Here is a 17,581-nt window from a genome sequence, read left to right as displayed (position 1 = left end):
CAAAAAAATTTTTCTTTATTATTAATCATCTCATTGTCAAAGCAAACTTTGGTAAGTTTAATTATAATTCTATTGAATCTTGATTTAAATTACAATTAATAATAAAATTCTTAAAGATTATATTCTATTCTTTTTTTAAGGTATCTAAGAAGAAGATTATCAATCTTGGGATAAAATCACTTGTATTCTCTTTTCATATATATATTAGTCTTTTTATTTATTAATATATATATATAAGCATATCGTTTTATTTATTAATCTTTATTATAAGTAACCTATTTGATGAATATATATTATGGCAAATTTATAATAATGAATGAAAGGGTTTTTTTAGGGATACATCAAAAGCTTGAAGTATAAATTATATTAATGTTAAAAGTTAGGGATACAGTAAGTTTGGGTTATTTCAGAATCTGGATAGATTCGGTTTGTTAACTTTGAAAGGTCGTATCTTGGTCATGGAAAATGGTTAAGTCACGTTTTTGGTGTCTAAAATTAATTTCAGGAAGTCTACTTTCTGGTGGAAGTGGTTTCGTGTCAAAATATGAAGTTTAAGGTTGTCAAACGAATTTTATAACAAAACTGCGCAAAGCTGAGTTTTCAGAACAGATTAAGGTCGACTTTAAATAGTCATATCTTGGTCGATTTTATGAACTGGAAGATTATTTTTTTTCCAGAAACATTTTAAGATGTTAAGAGTGTACAGTAAAAATTTGGATTTTTTTTGAAGCTTCGAAGGCCCTTAACTTTTATAAAACTTTTCTGCGCGCAAACAGTGAATTTTCTGACTAGTATGTGATTATGGAATTTTTAAAAAAATATTTAACGTACGAAATAAATTAAGTAAAAATTCATGTAAGTTTATAACACTCTAAGGTTACAGTAGTTAAGATTTGAACACTTAATAAAAAAATAGATAAGGTTACCAAAAATTTCAGCGAATAAGAGCTTTTAGAACTAAATCATAAATCATTAAAACAAATACTCTATATTAAGTTATGTGACTTGTAACTTAATAATAGATGACAAATCAGTTGGGAATATTTTGAAAGTAGCCATATATATGTATATATCATCAAATACGGGTTACAATGGATGGTTCTTGACCATGTCCATAATTGTAACTTGTTCATATATATGTTGTGTAGATTCTAGCGACCTTGTTGGACTTTGCATAACTACTTGCTTGAGTTTCGTGGCCCCTTTTTATATTATTTCTTTGGGGGAAAATGATGCTCAAAACATTTTTCATTTCTTTACTAGCTGTGTCAAAACTTTTTTGTTTTCATGGACAAATACGTGTAATTATGAAATGTGTATGCTAGCTTGCTTGTATTGATTTCTTTGATGCAATAGATGTCTTTTGATATCTATTGAAGACTATTGGAAAACTATCGACCAACTATATACTCCAGCTGGTAGTTGTTGGTATTTAAAGCATGATTGAGTTGTTGGCAGGAGTGATGGGGATTGTGTTGTTGGATAACTATGATGGCAGTGATCAGTATTTAGTATGCTACTACATGTTTATATTTACATTATTGTCCAAACTTGATATATCATGCACAACAAACTCATTTGTATTCCTTTAAACCTACGAAATCACCAACGTTATGTTGACATTTTCGAGCATTCATTTTCAGGTAATAACAACGCTTAAGAAGATTGAGCTTATGGACTTTAGGAAGACTAATAAAGAGATCCTTCATGGACTCCTAGATTGCATGTGAAACATTGAACACTATTTGCAATTGTTACTTCTTTGCTATTTGAGGCGTGTTGCCTAGACTTTCCGTTTGTGAAAATTACACTTATTTGAATTTCATTTAGTATGACTCTATTATAAAGTCCATGTGCTATAACTATATCTTTTATTCATATCCTACGATTCCGCCTAAGGTGGGGTGTGACACTTTGGGGGGAAAAATCATCCGTTGTTAGCCATTTGAATAAGGGAATTCCTGCATATAGCTATAAGGAGATCATAGATATGGGTCGTCAACATCGTTCAATTTTGGTTAATTCAGACAATGCCCGTAAGTTAATTGACAATAGCTACTATTAATAAGTTCTCATTAGACAAATTGTTAGGAGAAACCGAGGTAACAGGGTATGGTACTGCCAAAGTAATCTCAAACTGATAAAAGTACAATACATACTTGTTATATACATACAGTATTTTATTACTGATTTTTTAAATACCCATTCAAAGTTTTTTCAACCTGTTGCAAAACTAAAAAGACGGATACCAACTTTGTTTTAACAATGATCATTAGATAATAACCACCAATCATCCAAAACCTCTCCCTCCCAATCCTTTTGTTACTTTGAGGAATTACCCGGGAAGAAAAAACAAGAAAAAAAATGAAAACATTCAAGATAGTTGTTACGGGGCATGAATGGTTATTTAACGACATATATAGATCGAGAAGACAAAACCACATATATACTGTTCGCATTTATTAAGGAACATGAAGAATAATGAACATGGGGTGAAGATTGAGGAAGAATAGAATAACAATGATATGTCCTTTTCTTCTTCTAAGGAGATGAACTTACTTTTATACTTTTAGAGTACATTAACTACCACTTGTCCTTTTACCAAGTCTTCTTTAGACTATAGAAAAAATCATCACATCTTCTTAATAATTTCACACTACTACCCTTTTTGTTTAATATACATTACAAAATGCCCATAAAAATCACGATAAAAAATTGAATAATGTATTGAAATTTTGTCTTCTTTTCTTTTCTTTTTTTTTTATTTTTTTATTTTTTATGTTTTTACCCATACCTTGTTTGGCTGATTGTGTATTTTAAGTTATCTTGTTATATTTGCTGATATTTATTTTGGTAGATTTATTTTGTGTTTTTTGTTTTTTTTCTGGGATAAATGATAGGGTACGTAGTGATGGAATTTTGATGTGTATTTTCTAGTCTTAAATTTGTAAACAAGAAATACCTAGTTACTGACTACTACACACTTGCGGGCAGTGGACCCGTTCGTATGCAATATAGTTGACTTGGTAAACCGAGGTCGAACACAAGGACTTATTAAGCAAATGTTACAATAAAGTGATTCAGATTAAAAGAGGCTTTTGTGACCGAATTGCCACTTTGCAAGAGTTAGTTGAAAAGTCAGTAATCCCGTAGGATTAATCGCAAGATAATATTTTGTTGTTGAATTTCGAACAATAATTTAAAAGGACACCCACTTGGATCAACTCACATGCCAATCATCGGGTCTAAACATTACTTGCATTTGTTGAACGATTCAAAAGATAGACATGAACAACTTCCGTTATACTTGACACTTTAATTGCTCCAAATATAATTATCGCTTCCGCGTTTAATTTCTATTCAAAACAATTAAGCCTTAAGATCCTGAGTTGATTTTTACGATTTAACCTATAAAAGCTTTCTTCCGAACTGCTTATTCACCTAATCAGATTCCTCTATTATAAGTGTTTACACATTCAAAATGAATTTAATTGTTTAAAATCTTTATCGTTAGTTTCTTCCGAACTCCAACGACTTTAGGCTAATTATAGACCGATCAACCTTTTCATAAACCAACTGACAATGACATAGATTTCTTCCGAACTTCTAATTACGATTATCAATCGATAAATATAAAAGATGAAAACAATATTTAAACTCAAATAAATATGGATCTTCGATTAAACGTAAAAACCTTGTTCAACGTTTGCAAGTAACGACCCTATGACATGTTCACTACCCAAGCAGGTGCAAATAAGATTTAGCCACTCATAGTAACCAAGAAAACACAAATAATATTAAAAGAAATCATATTGTACCGATAATCTTGATGAATTCGAAAAGCAATAATGAATCCTTGAATAAAAATTGATATTCTTGAACAAATAGATGATAGGAAATCGACCTACTAGAGCCTCCTATTCATCTTCGCGTTTTTAGGGTTTTTAAGTGGTAAAAAAGAGATTGGAGCCGTCCAAGGGAAAAATAAGGAGTATATATAGATAATCAGCCGCTTAACTACCGTTACATATTTGTAACTCCCATTACACGCGCTATCTGCCACTATTTGCAAATTCGGTCCAGATACTAACGACCGTTAAGTATTTGTAACGCCCATTGAAGAAGAAGCTTGTAACTGCCGTTATAGAAACCGTAACTGGAGTTACATAACCCTTGTAATTCCTTGATCTTCGTAATGGCCATTATCCATTTGTAATGGGAGTTACGCTTTGAAACTTCAACTTTCTTCATTTTATCATCCTCGGAATTCATACGGAAGCATCCATTAGCTCATCTTATGCCTTATTTAACCATTTTCTTCCATCAAACCTGTTATGGACCTGAAACTAGTTGCACATACCATAAAGCATCGAAATAGAGGTACGAATGACTATAAGTGCAGCATAAATGACCTAAAACAACGTGGGAAATATGTATAAAATGAGTCACATCAAATCCCCCCACACTTAAGCTTTGCTTGTCCTCAAGCAAATCCAAACTTCAAAACTTAAATTACCTTGGTACATCATGGAACCACATTTCAGTAATCAAAAAGAAGCTCAACCATAATAAAAAAAAAATGAGAATACATGGTTAGACAGTTTTAATCTTAAATGAAAACCGGAATGTTTGACAATATTTGACTGATATACAACACTTAATAACACGACTAAGCACAAATGAAACGAACAAGTGATATCTCGCCTATCCTATTCCAACTAACTTACTTTTGGGGTTGAATATTTGAATAATCACTCAATAGCCAAGTCGTGATGCATACTCTTTTAACCATAGGCTTGTACTAGGTTCGTTCCTACATCGCCAAGGCGCTTGCGCCCTATAACGTCTATCAGAAGAGGACTTTAAGGGTTGTAACATTTAAACATGGCATTTAAACAGGGTAAGGAAATTTGGGTAAACATGTAGTGTTAACAAAGAACTGTCACACCCCACCTTAGGCGGAATCGTAGGATATGACGAAAAGATATAGCAATAGCACATGGAATTTGTAATAGACTTATACTAAATGAAATCCAAATAAATGTAATTCCCACAAGCGAGATAAGTCTAGGCAACACGCCTCAAATAGCAAAAGATATAACAAATAGCAAATAGATTTCAATGATTAAATGCAACTAGGAGTCCATGAATGATCTCTTTATTAGTCTTCCTAAAGTCCTTATGCTCAATCTCCTTAAGCATTGTTATTACCTAAAAATGAATGCTCGAAAATGTCAACATAATGTTGGTGAGTTCGTAGGTTTAAAGGAATACAAATGAGTTTGTTGTGCATGATATATGAGGTTTGGACAATAGTGTAAATATAAACATGTAGCAGCCTGTATGCAATCCAAATACTGATCAATGCCATCATAGTTATCCAACAACACAATCCCCATCACTCCTGCCAACAACTCAATCACACTCTGTAATACCAACAACTACCAGCTGGAGTATATAGTTGGTCGATAGATTTCAAATAGTCTTCAATAGATATCAACAGACATCTATTGCATCATAGAATCAACACAAACAAGCTAGCATACTCATTTCATAATTACACGTATTTGTCCAAAAAAACAAACAAGTTTTGGCACAACTAATAAAGAAATGAAAAGTGTTTTGAGCTTCATTTCCCCCAAATAAATAAAATAAAAAGGGGCCACGAAACTCACCTCAATCAGCAAGCAATTGTGTAAAGTCCAAAATATCACTAGAATCTGCACAACATATACATGTAGAAGTTACAATTATTGGACATGGTCAATAACCGTCCATTGTAACCCACATTTGATGAAATACACATATGGCTACACTCAAAGTATTCATAATATGATTTGTCATATTTTATTAAGTTACAAGTCATATAACTTAATATAGAGTATTTGTCTTGATGATTTATGATTAAATTCTACAAACTCATATTCATTGGAATTTTCGATAACTTTATCAATTTTTATTCTGGATCACCCGAACTAACCAAGTCCTTAAATTTTTAACACAGTAACTTTTATGTGTTAGATACTTAAGTGAATGTTTACAGAATTTATTTTGTACTTGAACTATTTTTAAAAATTCGATAATTACAGACTAGTTAATAAATTCACTGTTTGCGCGCAGAAAAGTTTTATAAAAGTTAAGGGCCTTCGAAGCTTCAAAAAAAATCCAAATTTTTACTGCACACTCTTAACATCTTAAAAATGTTTGTGGAAAAAAAATAATCTTCCAGTTCATAAAATCGACCAAGATATGACTATTTGAAGTCGACCTAAATCTGTTCTGAAAACTCAGCTTTGCGCAGTTTTGTTATAAAATTCGTTTGACAACCTTAAACTTCATATTTTAACACGAAACCACTTCCACCAGAAAGTAGACTTCCTGAAATTAATTTTAGACACCAAAAACGTGACTTAACCGTCTTCCATGACCAAGATACGACCTTTCAAAGTTAACAAACCGAATCTGTCCAGATTCTGAAATAATTCAAACTTACTGTTTTAAAGGCTGCTACAACTAATATACATATATAAACTTTCAAATCTTTCCAACACCTATTTACATCTGTTATTATGATTTCCATGACTTCATAATTGGATTTCTTTAATTACATTAATTATTATGATACAATAAATATGTAGAGTTTTAACATTAATATGATTTATATTTCAAGCTTTTGATTTAACCTTAAAAAACCCTTTAATTCATTATTATAAATTTGTCATTATATATATTCATCAAATAGGCTACTTATAAACAAAAGATCAATAAAAAAAATATAGTTATATATATGAAAAGAAAAGATAAGTAATTTACCCCAAGATTGATGATCACTCCTTAGATACCTTGACAAATATAAAATACATATAATTTATAAGAATTTTACCATAGATTTTATATGATAAAAACCTTTTAAAAAAATAATGAAAAATTATTTGAACTCACCAAAAATCCAAGAACTCCCTATGATGAGTGTTTGACAATTGAAAGATCAAGAGAATTGAATTTTGTGGTGTTTTGTTTTTGTTAGACGACAGCAAGCAAAGCAAGGAGGTTATATTTTTATTTAGGGTAATTAATTTATATATATTCATATAGATAAGTGGTTAAGAGTTTACATATGGCTAAGTATTATCTAGCATGAGTTTTATTAGGAATTTAATTCCATTCCCCCTAACCGTAAATCACAAGATTGTGATTTTAAACTTGGCTAGAGTTAGACTAAAACTCATTTACTTGTTATGTTCATGGAGTTATTACTTTTTTACTATATGTATTGATTATAATTTATTTTGGTAATTATAGACTTTAAGCTACCATTAAGTAGTGTATAGAGATTTATCAGTGTCTAGAAATGAATATGACATACAACTATATGTCTAGATATCAACTGGAATAACTATAACCGTCTATGTTTAGAAAAATAGAGTGACTAAATCCTAAACTATTGGAATTCAAGTAATGAGAGTCACATAATGGAATGATCACAACATCTCTGCTCTTGATATATTATGTAGGCACATTGACTAGTTAAGAAATTAAGAATTCAAGTTAGAGACTATAATAAATTGTCGGTTTTGGTGACGGATGTCACAAGAACTAACACAACATTTAACAAATTTTTCACATATAGTCTAGTCCAAACAAACCCATGTCATTAGTTGCCAACGGTCCACATCCCAAGAAGTTCTTACGACCATAACCCCAATAGAACGATAACAAACCGACACCATTGTGGTGTATGACAATCAAACAACTTATCAACCAAATCTAACCACCGTTGACTTAAACAAACTTGCCAACTTACTAATAACAACTGGAGATTATAACTTTCCAAGATCTTTTCGCTGGTGTAACTGTACCAACTTACAAAAATGATTTGACCTAAAATGAGAAATACCAACTGACAGCTCAAGCTCTTCTTCATTTTTTTCATTTTTTTTTCTTTTTCTGTTTTTCAATTCTTTTATTCATTTTTTTTTGTGAGCTACTTTTACTCTGACTAATTGGTATTCTCTTAATAATGTTGAAACAGTGACAAATCTTTTGATAAGAATGCTAAGATGAACAATTCAGACTTGATCCAAGATCATGACGAAATCAAACTACCCCCATTAAATGAGAATATCCCAACCCCACATAACAAAACCAAATCCAAACCATCCACTAGCATAGGCAACCAATGACCCACCAGGACTTCGACTATCGGTTTTGGCTAGGAAAAGTGTATATCCAGGGTGGATTTAATAGCAAAGAACAAGCTAATGACAACATGTTTTCTATTGTTTCTTGCACTAAAAGCGAGTGCAACATAAGGGTTTTAAACGGGTGGTTCACTAACCAATGCAGTTAGCTACTAAGCACATTACAAAACATGCACATAACAAATTTTACGAAACAAGGGGTGAATAAACAAAGAACAAATGTTTAAATCCTAATTTTCCTCTTCATCATATAGAAAAATAACGGAACGATCAACAAGGTCAAGTTCTAGAATCAACGCTATCACCGGCATACTCATAGCGAATGAAATAACTCGGAAATGAAAAATCAACCTCAAACTTGCACATCATAGTTCAGAGCTCTAAAAGAGACCCTTACTTCCGGATAAATCCAAAAGCCTAAGAGAGGGACAAATTTACAAGGCTAATAGTTCCAAAACCGTACACCTATCATATCTAGCAATGAATGAATAATCTCACAATTTGGTGTTTTGGTGCTATAAGTATGCTAGCAATGTTATTAATCCAGAAAGGATTGCCACGTTAATCAGTCAAAACGCATTCCACAAATTAAAATTTTTGTACCAAGGGTGTAGTTACATTGCTCATTTATATCTATAATTAAGAGACAAAAGCAATTAACTACAAGGACAAACATGCAAAATCTTCAAAAATACCCAACTTTTTCCTATTTACCACCCCCCCACACTTAAGTTGGAAAATGACCTCAATGTCGAATAAACTAAGGCAAACTATGGGAAATAGGGGAGAGTAAACAAAAAGAAAAATAGAGAACAAGAAAAACTTGCCCGGTATAAATGGTGTTCCATGCGTGAATGATGCCAACAATAAAATGAGCATTGAACTTACTGCCAGCATATGCATATGACATTCAATCTTGCTATCACCATGAACACACAATTAAAAGATAACTGATATAAAATAGAGCCTTGCATTAGTCGATCCTACTTATTCAAACAAAATCAAAAGAAAAATAAAATACGAAACACAGGTTGTCTCCCGTGAAGCGCTTTAATTTATTAACGAGTCGTTAGCTAGACTCTTACCCCAAAGAATTACCATAGTGGGGTCTCTGACGCCCCCACACTTAGAGTGTTGGGCGGTCTACCCTTAAACGGTGAAAAACGTGTACCTTTCACCTTGTCAACAATCCAATCATTTGCTCGACCAGAAGTATCAACAACCATCATCAACTCCTCTTTCTCCTTTGTTGATAAATTCTAACACAACTCTTCAGACAATTTAACATTACCATGAGAAACAGCAGATTTCAAACGACTGTAAAGTTTACGAATCTTAGCACACGGGCCATCCGCTGGGTTGGAAATTGGCACTGCTGTTGTCTTCAACTCAACCTTCTTTTTCTCAAGCTCCTTATCTAGCCATTCATCAATCTGCAAATCTATAGAGCTAACACATGCAATTTCAACAGAGTTAACAAAATTAGGTAAAGAAACAGTATATGTGTTTGAGAATGTCACTGACTCATTCCCTGCTCTCAATGTAAGCTTACCACGACCAACCTCAATGTTAGCATCAGCTGTAGCAAGAAATGGTCTTCCTAGGATAAGGGGCACATCTAATGCTTCATCTACATCAATAATGACAAAATCTACAGGAAAAACCAAACCACCCACCTTGACTAACACATCTTCTAAGATCTCTATAGGTTTAATTTCAGATTTATCGACCAAATGGATTTTCATTTTAATTGGTTTTGGTTCTCCTAAATTCAACTTAGAATAAATCGATGAAGGCATGAGATTAATAATCGCTCCCGAATCATTTAACGCGCGTTTAACTGATAAATTACCAATCGTACAAGGGATAGTAAAACTACCTGGGTCCCCCCGTTTCTCAGGTAACTTACATGTCATTGCTGCTGAACAAACATCCTCAAGCACTGTAGTTGTCACTCCCGCCAGATTTTTCTTATTCATCAAGATTTGCCTCAAACACTTTGCATAACCTGGCATCTGCACAATTGCATCTAAAAATGGTATATTAATGTGCAACTTACTTAGATGACTTACAAACTTCTCCATATGCTTCTTTAGCTTCTCTTTCACCAATCTCCGAGGGAATGGAATTATTGGCTTGTAAGGCTTTACTTCCGGTTTTTCAGCCTGTTTAGATGGAACGGCTGGATTCTGCACGGCTGGGTTCGGCTCCATCTCTACTTCTTCATCAACCTGCTCCTCTTCTTCATGCACCTGCACAATTGGGGTAACGTTATTAGGGAAAAGATTAACTGAGTTATATATAAGTGTTACCTGATCGAGTTGTGATTGCATTAACATATTCGTTTCGAGCATTCGGAGGAGTGTACTTCGGTCCAGATCCTTGGTTGTTCAGTTGTGGCTTAGGGTTTGGTTGAGTATTGCTCGGTAGAGTACCGGGCTGCCTATTTTGATTCCCTAGCCTTTCGATCTTAGCTTCCAAATCCTGGAACATAGCTTGAGCGCTCTTTGTACTTTGATCCAGCTTATGAGCCAAACCGTCCAGACGAGTATTCATAGAATCCCATGCCGAATGCATCTTATTGGATTGTTCTTCCACTTTCTCGTTAGTTGCTTTCTGAGCACTGATCAAGTCCTTCATAATGTCTCTCAATTCAGCGGTTGCGTTTTGCTGATTGTTGAACCTGCTAAACCTGTTCCCACCAAATCCAGAATCGTTAGTGTTAAAAGAAGATGAGGGATAAGAAGTACCTGATTGCCGGTTTTGATAACTGGTGGTCTGGTTAAAGTTTCCCTGCTGCTGATTCTGCACATAACTAACTTCCTGAGTCGGCTTGTCCGGGCAATCTTCTGAATAGTGCATGTCTCCACAGTAGTAGCATCCATTGGCTATTACATTAACATCTCTCTCTATGCTCTTGAACCTTGCATCTTGGCTGTCAAACCTTTCATTCATTTGCTTTGAGAGTGCCTTTACTTCAGCAACTAACCTTGACTCTTCACAAGTTTCCACCTTAGCAACAGTCTTACTTCCCGATCTCCTACTTTGGGTTTCATCTCGAATAGAGAACTCCTTTGCCATGTCATCGAGGATCTTCACTTGGAGTCACATTGTTCAAACTACCCCCGAATGCACCTGCAAGTTCCCTTCTAGTTTTCCTAAACAAACCATCATAGAAGATCTCAACCACTGCTTCAGTAATCATATTATGACCTGGACAATTTCGGAGCATTTCCTTGTAACGCTTCCAAGCATCAACTACATCTTCACCTGCATCTTGAGTGAATACCCTGATCTTATTCTCCAGTTGTCTTTGAGTTCTTATAGAATAGAACTCATCAATGAAGCCTTCCCGAAGTTCAGCCCATGTGGAGTACAAGTCATCCAGTTGTTCCTTGAGCCAAGCTTTTGCCTCTCCACAAAGAGTAAGTGGAAAGAGCTCAAGTTTCACGATATCATTCTGTCCTTCGCCATAATTGTAAAACCTGCAAATCTTTTCAAACCTTTCCAAATGGCCGTAAGGATCACTGTTTGTCACTCCATCGAACTTCTCTTCCTCAACACTCTTCAAGTGATTTCCTTTAAGATTAAAATTCAACCCGGTTGTTGGAGAACGAATAGCATTGCCACGGTTGGTCGGTATGTTTCTCCTACGATCCCCGTAAAGACGGTTGTTGGGGTTGACTGGTGGCTCTTGATCACCCATTCTTCTTGCCTGATCTGGTTGATTTACCCGAAGAATTACTGCTGAACCAGGTTCAGAAGTCTTGCCCTTATTATCTTCCTCTTTTGAACTACCACCTGACTTTAAAACACTACCCGATTCTAAGAGATCAGTGTTGAAATGGATCCCTTTCGGTGAATCTTTCTTCGAATAATGTTGATCCAAATCAATGTCCTCTTGGACTTGCTCTGCAGTTTCTGGATCTATCCTGTTAGATGTAGAGGTCTCCGTGTTGCTGAGTGACAATAAGCGACGTCTGGCTCTTCCTGGATTAGACTGAGGACTAACCAAAGGTTTTCCAGAAGCTCTTGTGTTCATCAACTACTAAGAACCTGCACAATCACCACAAGACAAAACGTTAACCGCACCTGGGACACAAAGAAATAAATTAATAACAAAAATAAAATCTATCTAATAAAACAATTAACTTCCTCACAAATGAATGCAAGAAAGGATGGAATCACAAAATTGAACAACTACTTAAACTAAGTTCCCGACAGCAGTGCCAAAAACTTGATGTGTATTTTCTAGTCTTAAATTTGTAAACACGAAATACCTAGTTACTGACTACTACACACATGCGGGCAGTGGACCCGCTCGTATGCAATATAGTTGACTTGGTAAATCGAGGTCGAACATAAGGACTTATTAAGCAAATGTTACAATAAAGTGATTCAGATTAAAAGAGGCTTTTGTGACCGAATTGCCACTTTGCAAGAGTTAGTTGAAAAGTCAGTAATCCCGTAGGATTAATCGCAAGACAATATTTTGTTGTTGAATTTCGAACAATAATTTAAAAGGACACCCACTTGGATCAACTCACATGCCAATCATGGGGTCTAAACATTACTTGCATTTGTTGAACGACTCAAAAGATAGACAAGAACAACTTCTGTTATACTTGACACTTTAATTGCTCCAAATATAATTATCGCTTCCGCGTTTAATTTCTATTCAAAACAATTAAGCCTTAAGATCCTGAGTTGATTTTTACGATTTAACCTATAAAAGCTTTCTTCCGAACTGCTTATTCACCTAATCAGATTCCTCTATTATAAGTGTTTACACATTCAAAATGAATTTAATTGTTTAAAATCTTTATCGTTAGTTTCTTCCGAACTCCAACGACTTTAGGCTAATTATAGACCGATCAACCTTTTCATAAACCAATTGACAATGACATAAATTTTTTCCGAACTTCTAATTACGATTATCAATCGATAAATATAAAAGATGAAAACAATATTTAAACTCAAATAAATATGGATCTTCGATTAAACGTAAAAACCTTGTTCAACGTTTGCAAGTAACGACCCTATGACATGTTCACTACCCAAGCAGGTGCAAATAAGATTTAGCCACTCATAGTAACCAAGAAAACACAAATAATATTAAAAGAAATCATATTGTACCGATAATCTTGATGAATTCGAAAAGCAATAATGAATCCTTGAATAAAAATTGATATTCTTGAACAAATAGATGATAGGAAATCGACCTACTAGAGCCTCCTATTCATCTTCGCATTTTTAGGGTTTTTAAGTGGTAAAAAAGAGATTGGAGCCGTCCAAGGGAAAAATAAGGAGTATATATAGATAATCAGCCGCTTAACTACCGTTACATATTTGTAACTCCCGTTACACGCGCTATCTGCCACTATTTGCAAATTCGGTCCAGATACTAACGGCCGTTAAGTATTTGTAACGCCCATTGAAGAAGAAGCTTGTAACTGCCGTTATAGAAACCGTAACTGGAGTTACAGAACCCGTGTAATTCCTTGATCTTCGTAATGGCCATTATCCATTTGTAATGGGAGTTACGCTTTGAAACTTCAACTTTCTTCATTTTATCATCCTCGGAATTCATACGGAAGCATCCATTAGCTCATCTTACGCCTTATTTAACCATTTTCTTCCATCAAACCTGTTATGGACATGAAACTACTTGTACATACCATAAAGTATCGAAATAGAGGTAAGAATGACTGTAAGTGCAGCATAAATGACCTAAAACAACGTGGGAAATATGTATAAAATGAGTCACATCAAGCATCAAAGAATCTGAAAAGTCTGAATTATGTGGGTATGGATAATAACTCTATATATAATAAAAGACTCCAGCATTCAAGAAAGTAATTCATTTTCATACTCATATTTATATTTATATATTAATATATATATACATGCATATAATACTACTCGGATGTACAATTTCACTATGATCATGGTAAATTTATATTTTGTGTTTATTATGTGTTTTAGTTTGGCAGCTCTTTGAGTGCTTACTTAAATTTGACAAAAAAAATTCAGAAAATCAGAATCATAAAAAGTTGTCAAACACTCACACTCAACAGTGATTATTGGGAAATGAAGAATCAGATAATCAGCTGTTTTAAACAGGGGGAGGATGGTCGTTTTTCTAGCTATGTTTTAAATTTATTGTGTATATGTATTTTATTACTGGTTTTTTAAATAGCCAATCAAAGTTTTTTCAGCCTGTTGCAAAATTGAAAATACGGATACCAACTCTGTTTTAATAATGATCATTAGATAATAACCACCAATCATCCAAAACTTCTCCCTCCCAATCCTTTTGTTACTTGAGGAATTACCTGGCAAGAAAAAACAAGAAAAAAAATGAAAACATTCAAGATAGTTGTTACGGGGCATGAATGGTTATTTAACGACATATATAGATCGAGAAGACAAAACCACATATATATTGTTCGCATTTATTAAGGAACATAAAGAATAATAACATGGGGTGAAGATTAAGGAAGAATAGAATAACAGTGATATGTCTTTTTCTTCTTCTAATGAGATGAACTTACTTTTGTACTTTTAGAGTACTTTAATTGCCACTTGTCCTTTTACCAAGTTTTCTTTAGACTATAGAAAAAATCATCACATCTTTTTAATAATTTCACACTACTATCCTTTTTGTTTAATATAAATTACAAAATGCCCATAAAAATCATGATAAAAAATTGAATAATGTAATGAAATTTTGTATTTTTTATTTTATATGTTTTTACCCATACCTTGATTGGATGATTGTGTATTTTAAGTTATCCTGTTATATCTGTTGATATTTATTTTGGTAGATTTGTTTTGTGTTTTTTGTTTTTTTTTCTGGGATAAATGATAGGGTAGTGATGGAATTTGGAATAAAGCTTCAAAGAATCTGAAAAGTCTGAATTATGTGGGTATGGATAATAAATCTATATATAGTAAAAGACTCCAGCATTCAAGAAAGTAATTCATTTTCATACTCATATTTATATATTAATATAGATATACATGCATATAATACTACTCAGGGTGTTTGGACTTTGGATGTGCAATCTCACTGTGATCATGGTAAATTTATATAAATTTAATTTTTATTTCAGGTTGGTTGGTCGACCTGTTAACCCAATGGTACAACCCGAATCTAACCCGTAAAAAAATCAGGTTAGTGGATTAGCGAGTTGACGGGTCGAGATTTCACGATCCTAACCTGATTTTTTTCGGGTTGGGTTCAGGTTGGATTTCGGGTTGGGTCAAAATTGACAACCAACTACCACATTGGTACGTAGTTTGTTTTTATGATCAAAGATTCCTTTTGATAGAATTTCAAACAGATCTTTTTGGGAAGAATTAACTACCACATTGGTACGTAGTTTGTTTTTGGCATTGGGTAACACCACCAGGTCAACGGTTAACCCCACCAGGGTATTAGCGGCGACGTCACCGCTAAAAGTGGGACCCCGACAGACTGACAAACCAGCGTGACAAACTAACGTGGTAGATGCCACGTCATCACTATTAGCGGCGATGTCGCTGCAAATAGTGATGACGTGGCATCTCGGGAATGGTTTCTGACATATCGGGAATGGTTTATGACATATCGGGAATGGTTATTTGACATAGTTCGATAGGATCAAAAGATGGTAGCGCATAGGAATCATCGTTTTCAAAAGATGCCATACTTCAAACACTATATATATATAATCGTGGTTTTCATACTAAATCATTGTATATTTCGAAAAAAAATTTCAAACATAGGAATTATCGTTTTCATTACATATTTGTAGTTGCTGGTATTGTGTATCTTTCCTTTTCAAGCTTATTGTTTATATATATATGTGTGTATTATGAATATAGATATAAATATTATACATATGTGTAAATATATATATATATAGTATGGACACCATCAATAGTTACTGAGGTAGATGTTTACTTGAATTGTTTCAGATGGATAGTTTGGAGGATATTTGGGCAGACCCAGAAAACGTACGTATTGAAGTGCCGGATAATGTGTTTGAGCAACCTGATGCAGACGGTGAATATGATGGCGAAGCTGGGGACTTTGAAACTGATGAGGTGTTCGGTTCCTTTGAAGAATTGACGGAGTGGGCTCAAAGAACAGCAATGGATTTGGATTATGTTCTAGTCATACGGCGGAAGAACAAAAACTCAAAAGAGGTGGTCAATAAAGTGACACTTATATGTCACCACGGTGGAGCGCGCAATGCAAGGTTAATTGGCCCACCCAAACGGTCCAGTAAGATAGGTTGTCCCTTCACTTTAATAGGCTGCCCTGGGCGTGATGGTGGTTGGAGGTTAACCGTCAAGGATTGGAGACACAATCATGATCCAACTACCGATCTGCAAGGGAATGCATACGCCAGACGGATGACGGATGAAGAAAAGGAATATGTGGGGACCCAATCGGATCGCGGTGTGTACCCACATCAGATCCTGGTAAACCTCAAACTTGAATTTCCGGGAAACCTGACTCGGAAAGGAGACATTACCAACTTCCTGAAAGTGAGACGGAGGTCGGGCCAAGCAATGCGTACTCCAATGCAGGTACAAACATTAAATATTATATTGTACTACGTTGTTGGAATTGACTTATTTACTATATCTTGGTCACTTTTCGCAGGTTATGTTCTCACTGTTGCAGGAGAAAAGGTACTTTTACCAGTTCACCACAAATAACAAAAATGGACGCTTGGAGAACTTGTTTTTCATTCATCCAACATCAATGACCCTATGGCGCGCATTTCCCTGGGTTATTGAAATAGACTCCACGTACAAAACCAACATCTACAACATGCCGCTAGTTGAGATCGTCGGCGTGACTTCAACGGGGAAGACCTTCAGTTTAGCGTATGCGTTTATCGTAAACGAGCGGGGGGCGAATTATCAATGGGTGTTACGATGTCTCAAGTCCACCCTTGCTGATAGCTTTGCTATTCGTGTCGTTCTTACTGACAGGGAGCTGGCCCTGATGAGAGCTTTGAGGGTTGTTATGCCGGAAGCGAAACAACTGCTGTGTAGGTACCATATATGGCAAAACATAATCAAGCACTGCGAACCAGCATTGCGTTCTGCACCATCCCATCTCGTCTCGTGTGGTCCCGCAAATAAAACTCAGGCGGCTCCTCACGTCGCCCATAATTATCTTCCTGTATATACATTAATCAAAGTTATATATTTGTATGTGTATCTCTATATAGATGTATGTTTACATATGTGGATATAAACATTTACGTATAACTTACAGCGTAACGCCATTCACGCTGAGCGTATGACTGCCAACCGTGAGTACTGACAATATTATCTTGTTGCTGCCTGTTTGTCGTGTTTCTTTGGGAAACAATCAT

At 34.6% G+C, this 17,581-nt stretch overlaps 1 protein-coding gene across 1 annotated transcript; it reads right to left on the bottom strand.

Annotated features, from left to right (window-relative positions):
* Positions 1 to 9,460: 9,460 nt before the first annotated feature.
* On the bottom strand, positions 9,461 to 11,282 carry LOC122583390. The gene is made up of 2 exons (XM_043755799.1): positions 10,539 to 11,282; positions 9,461 to 10,453 (listed from the first exon to the last, which is right to left on the bottom strand). Exons 1-2 carry the CDS (start codon positions 11,280 to 11,282, stop codon positions 9,461 to 9,463), a joined length of 1,737 nt encoding a protein of 578 aa, XP_043611734.1.
* Positions 11,283 to 17,581: the final 6,299 nt, after the last annotated feature.

The sequence above is a fragment of the Erigeron canadensis genome, chromosome 9, assembly GCF_010389155.1.
Source record: "Erigeron canadensis isolate Cc75 chromosome 9, C_canadensis_v1, whole genome shotgun sequence".
Classification (NCBI taxonomy): Eukaryota; Viridiplantae; Streptophyta; class Magnoliopsida; order Asterales; family Asteraceae; genus Erigeron; species Erigeron canadensis.
The sequence above is the reverse complement of the archived record's forward strand: the minus strand, read 5'-3'. Positions and strand labels throughout refer to the sequence as shown.

What these genes read in the sequence shown, in the direction of transcription:
- LOC122583390 (XM_043755799.1), bottom strand. Translation starts at nt 11,282, where the DNA reads ATGGCAAAGGAGTTCTCTATTCGAGATGAAACCCAAAGTAGGAGATCG. An exon ending in CGAATGCTCGAAACGAATAT is followed by an intron (nt 10,454 to 10,538) that starts GTTAATGCAATC and finishes CCAATTGTGCAG; the next exon opens with GTGCATGAAGAAGAGGAGCA.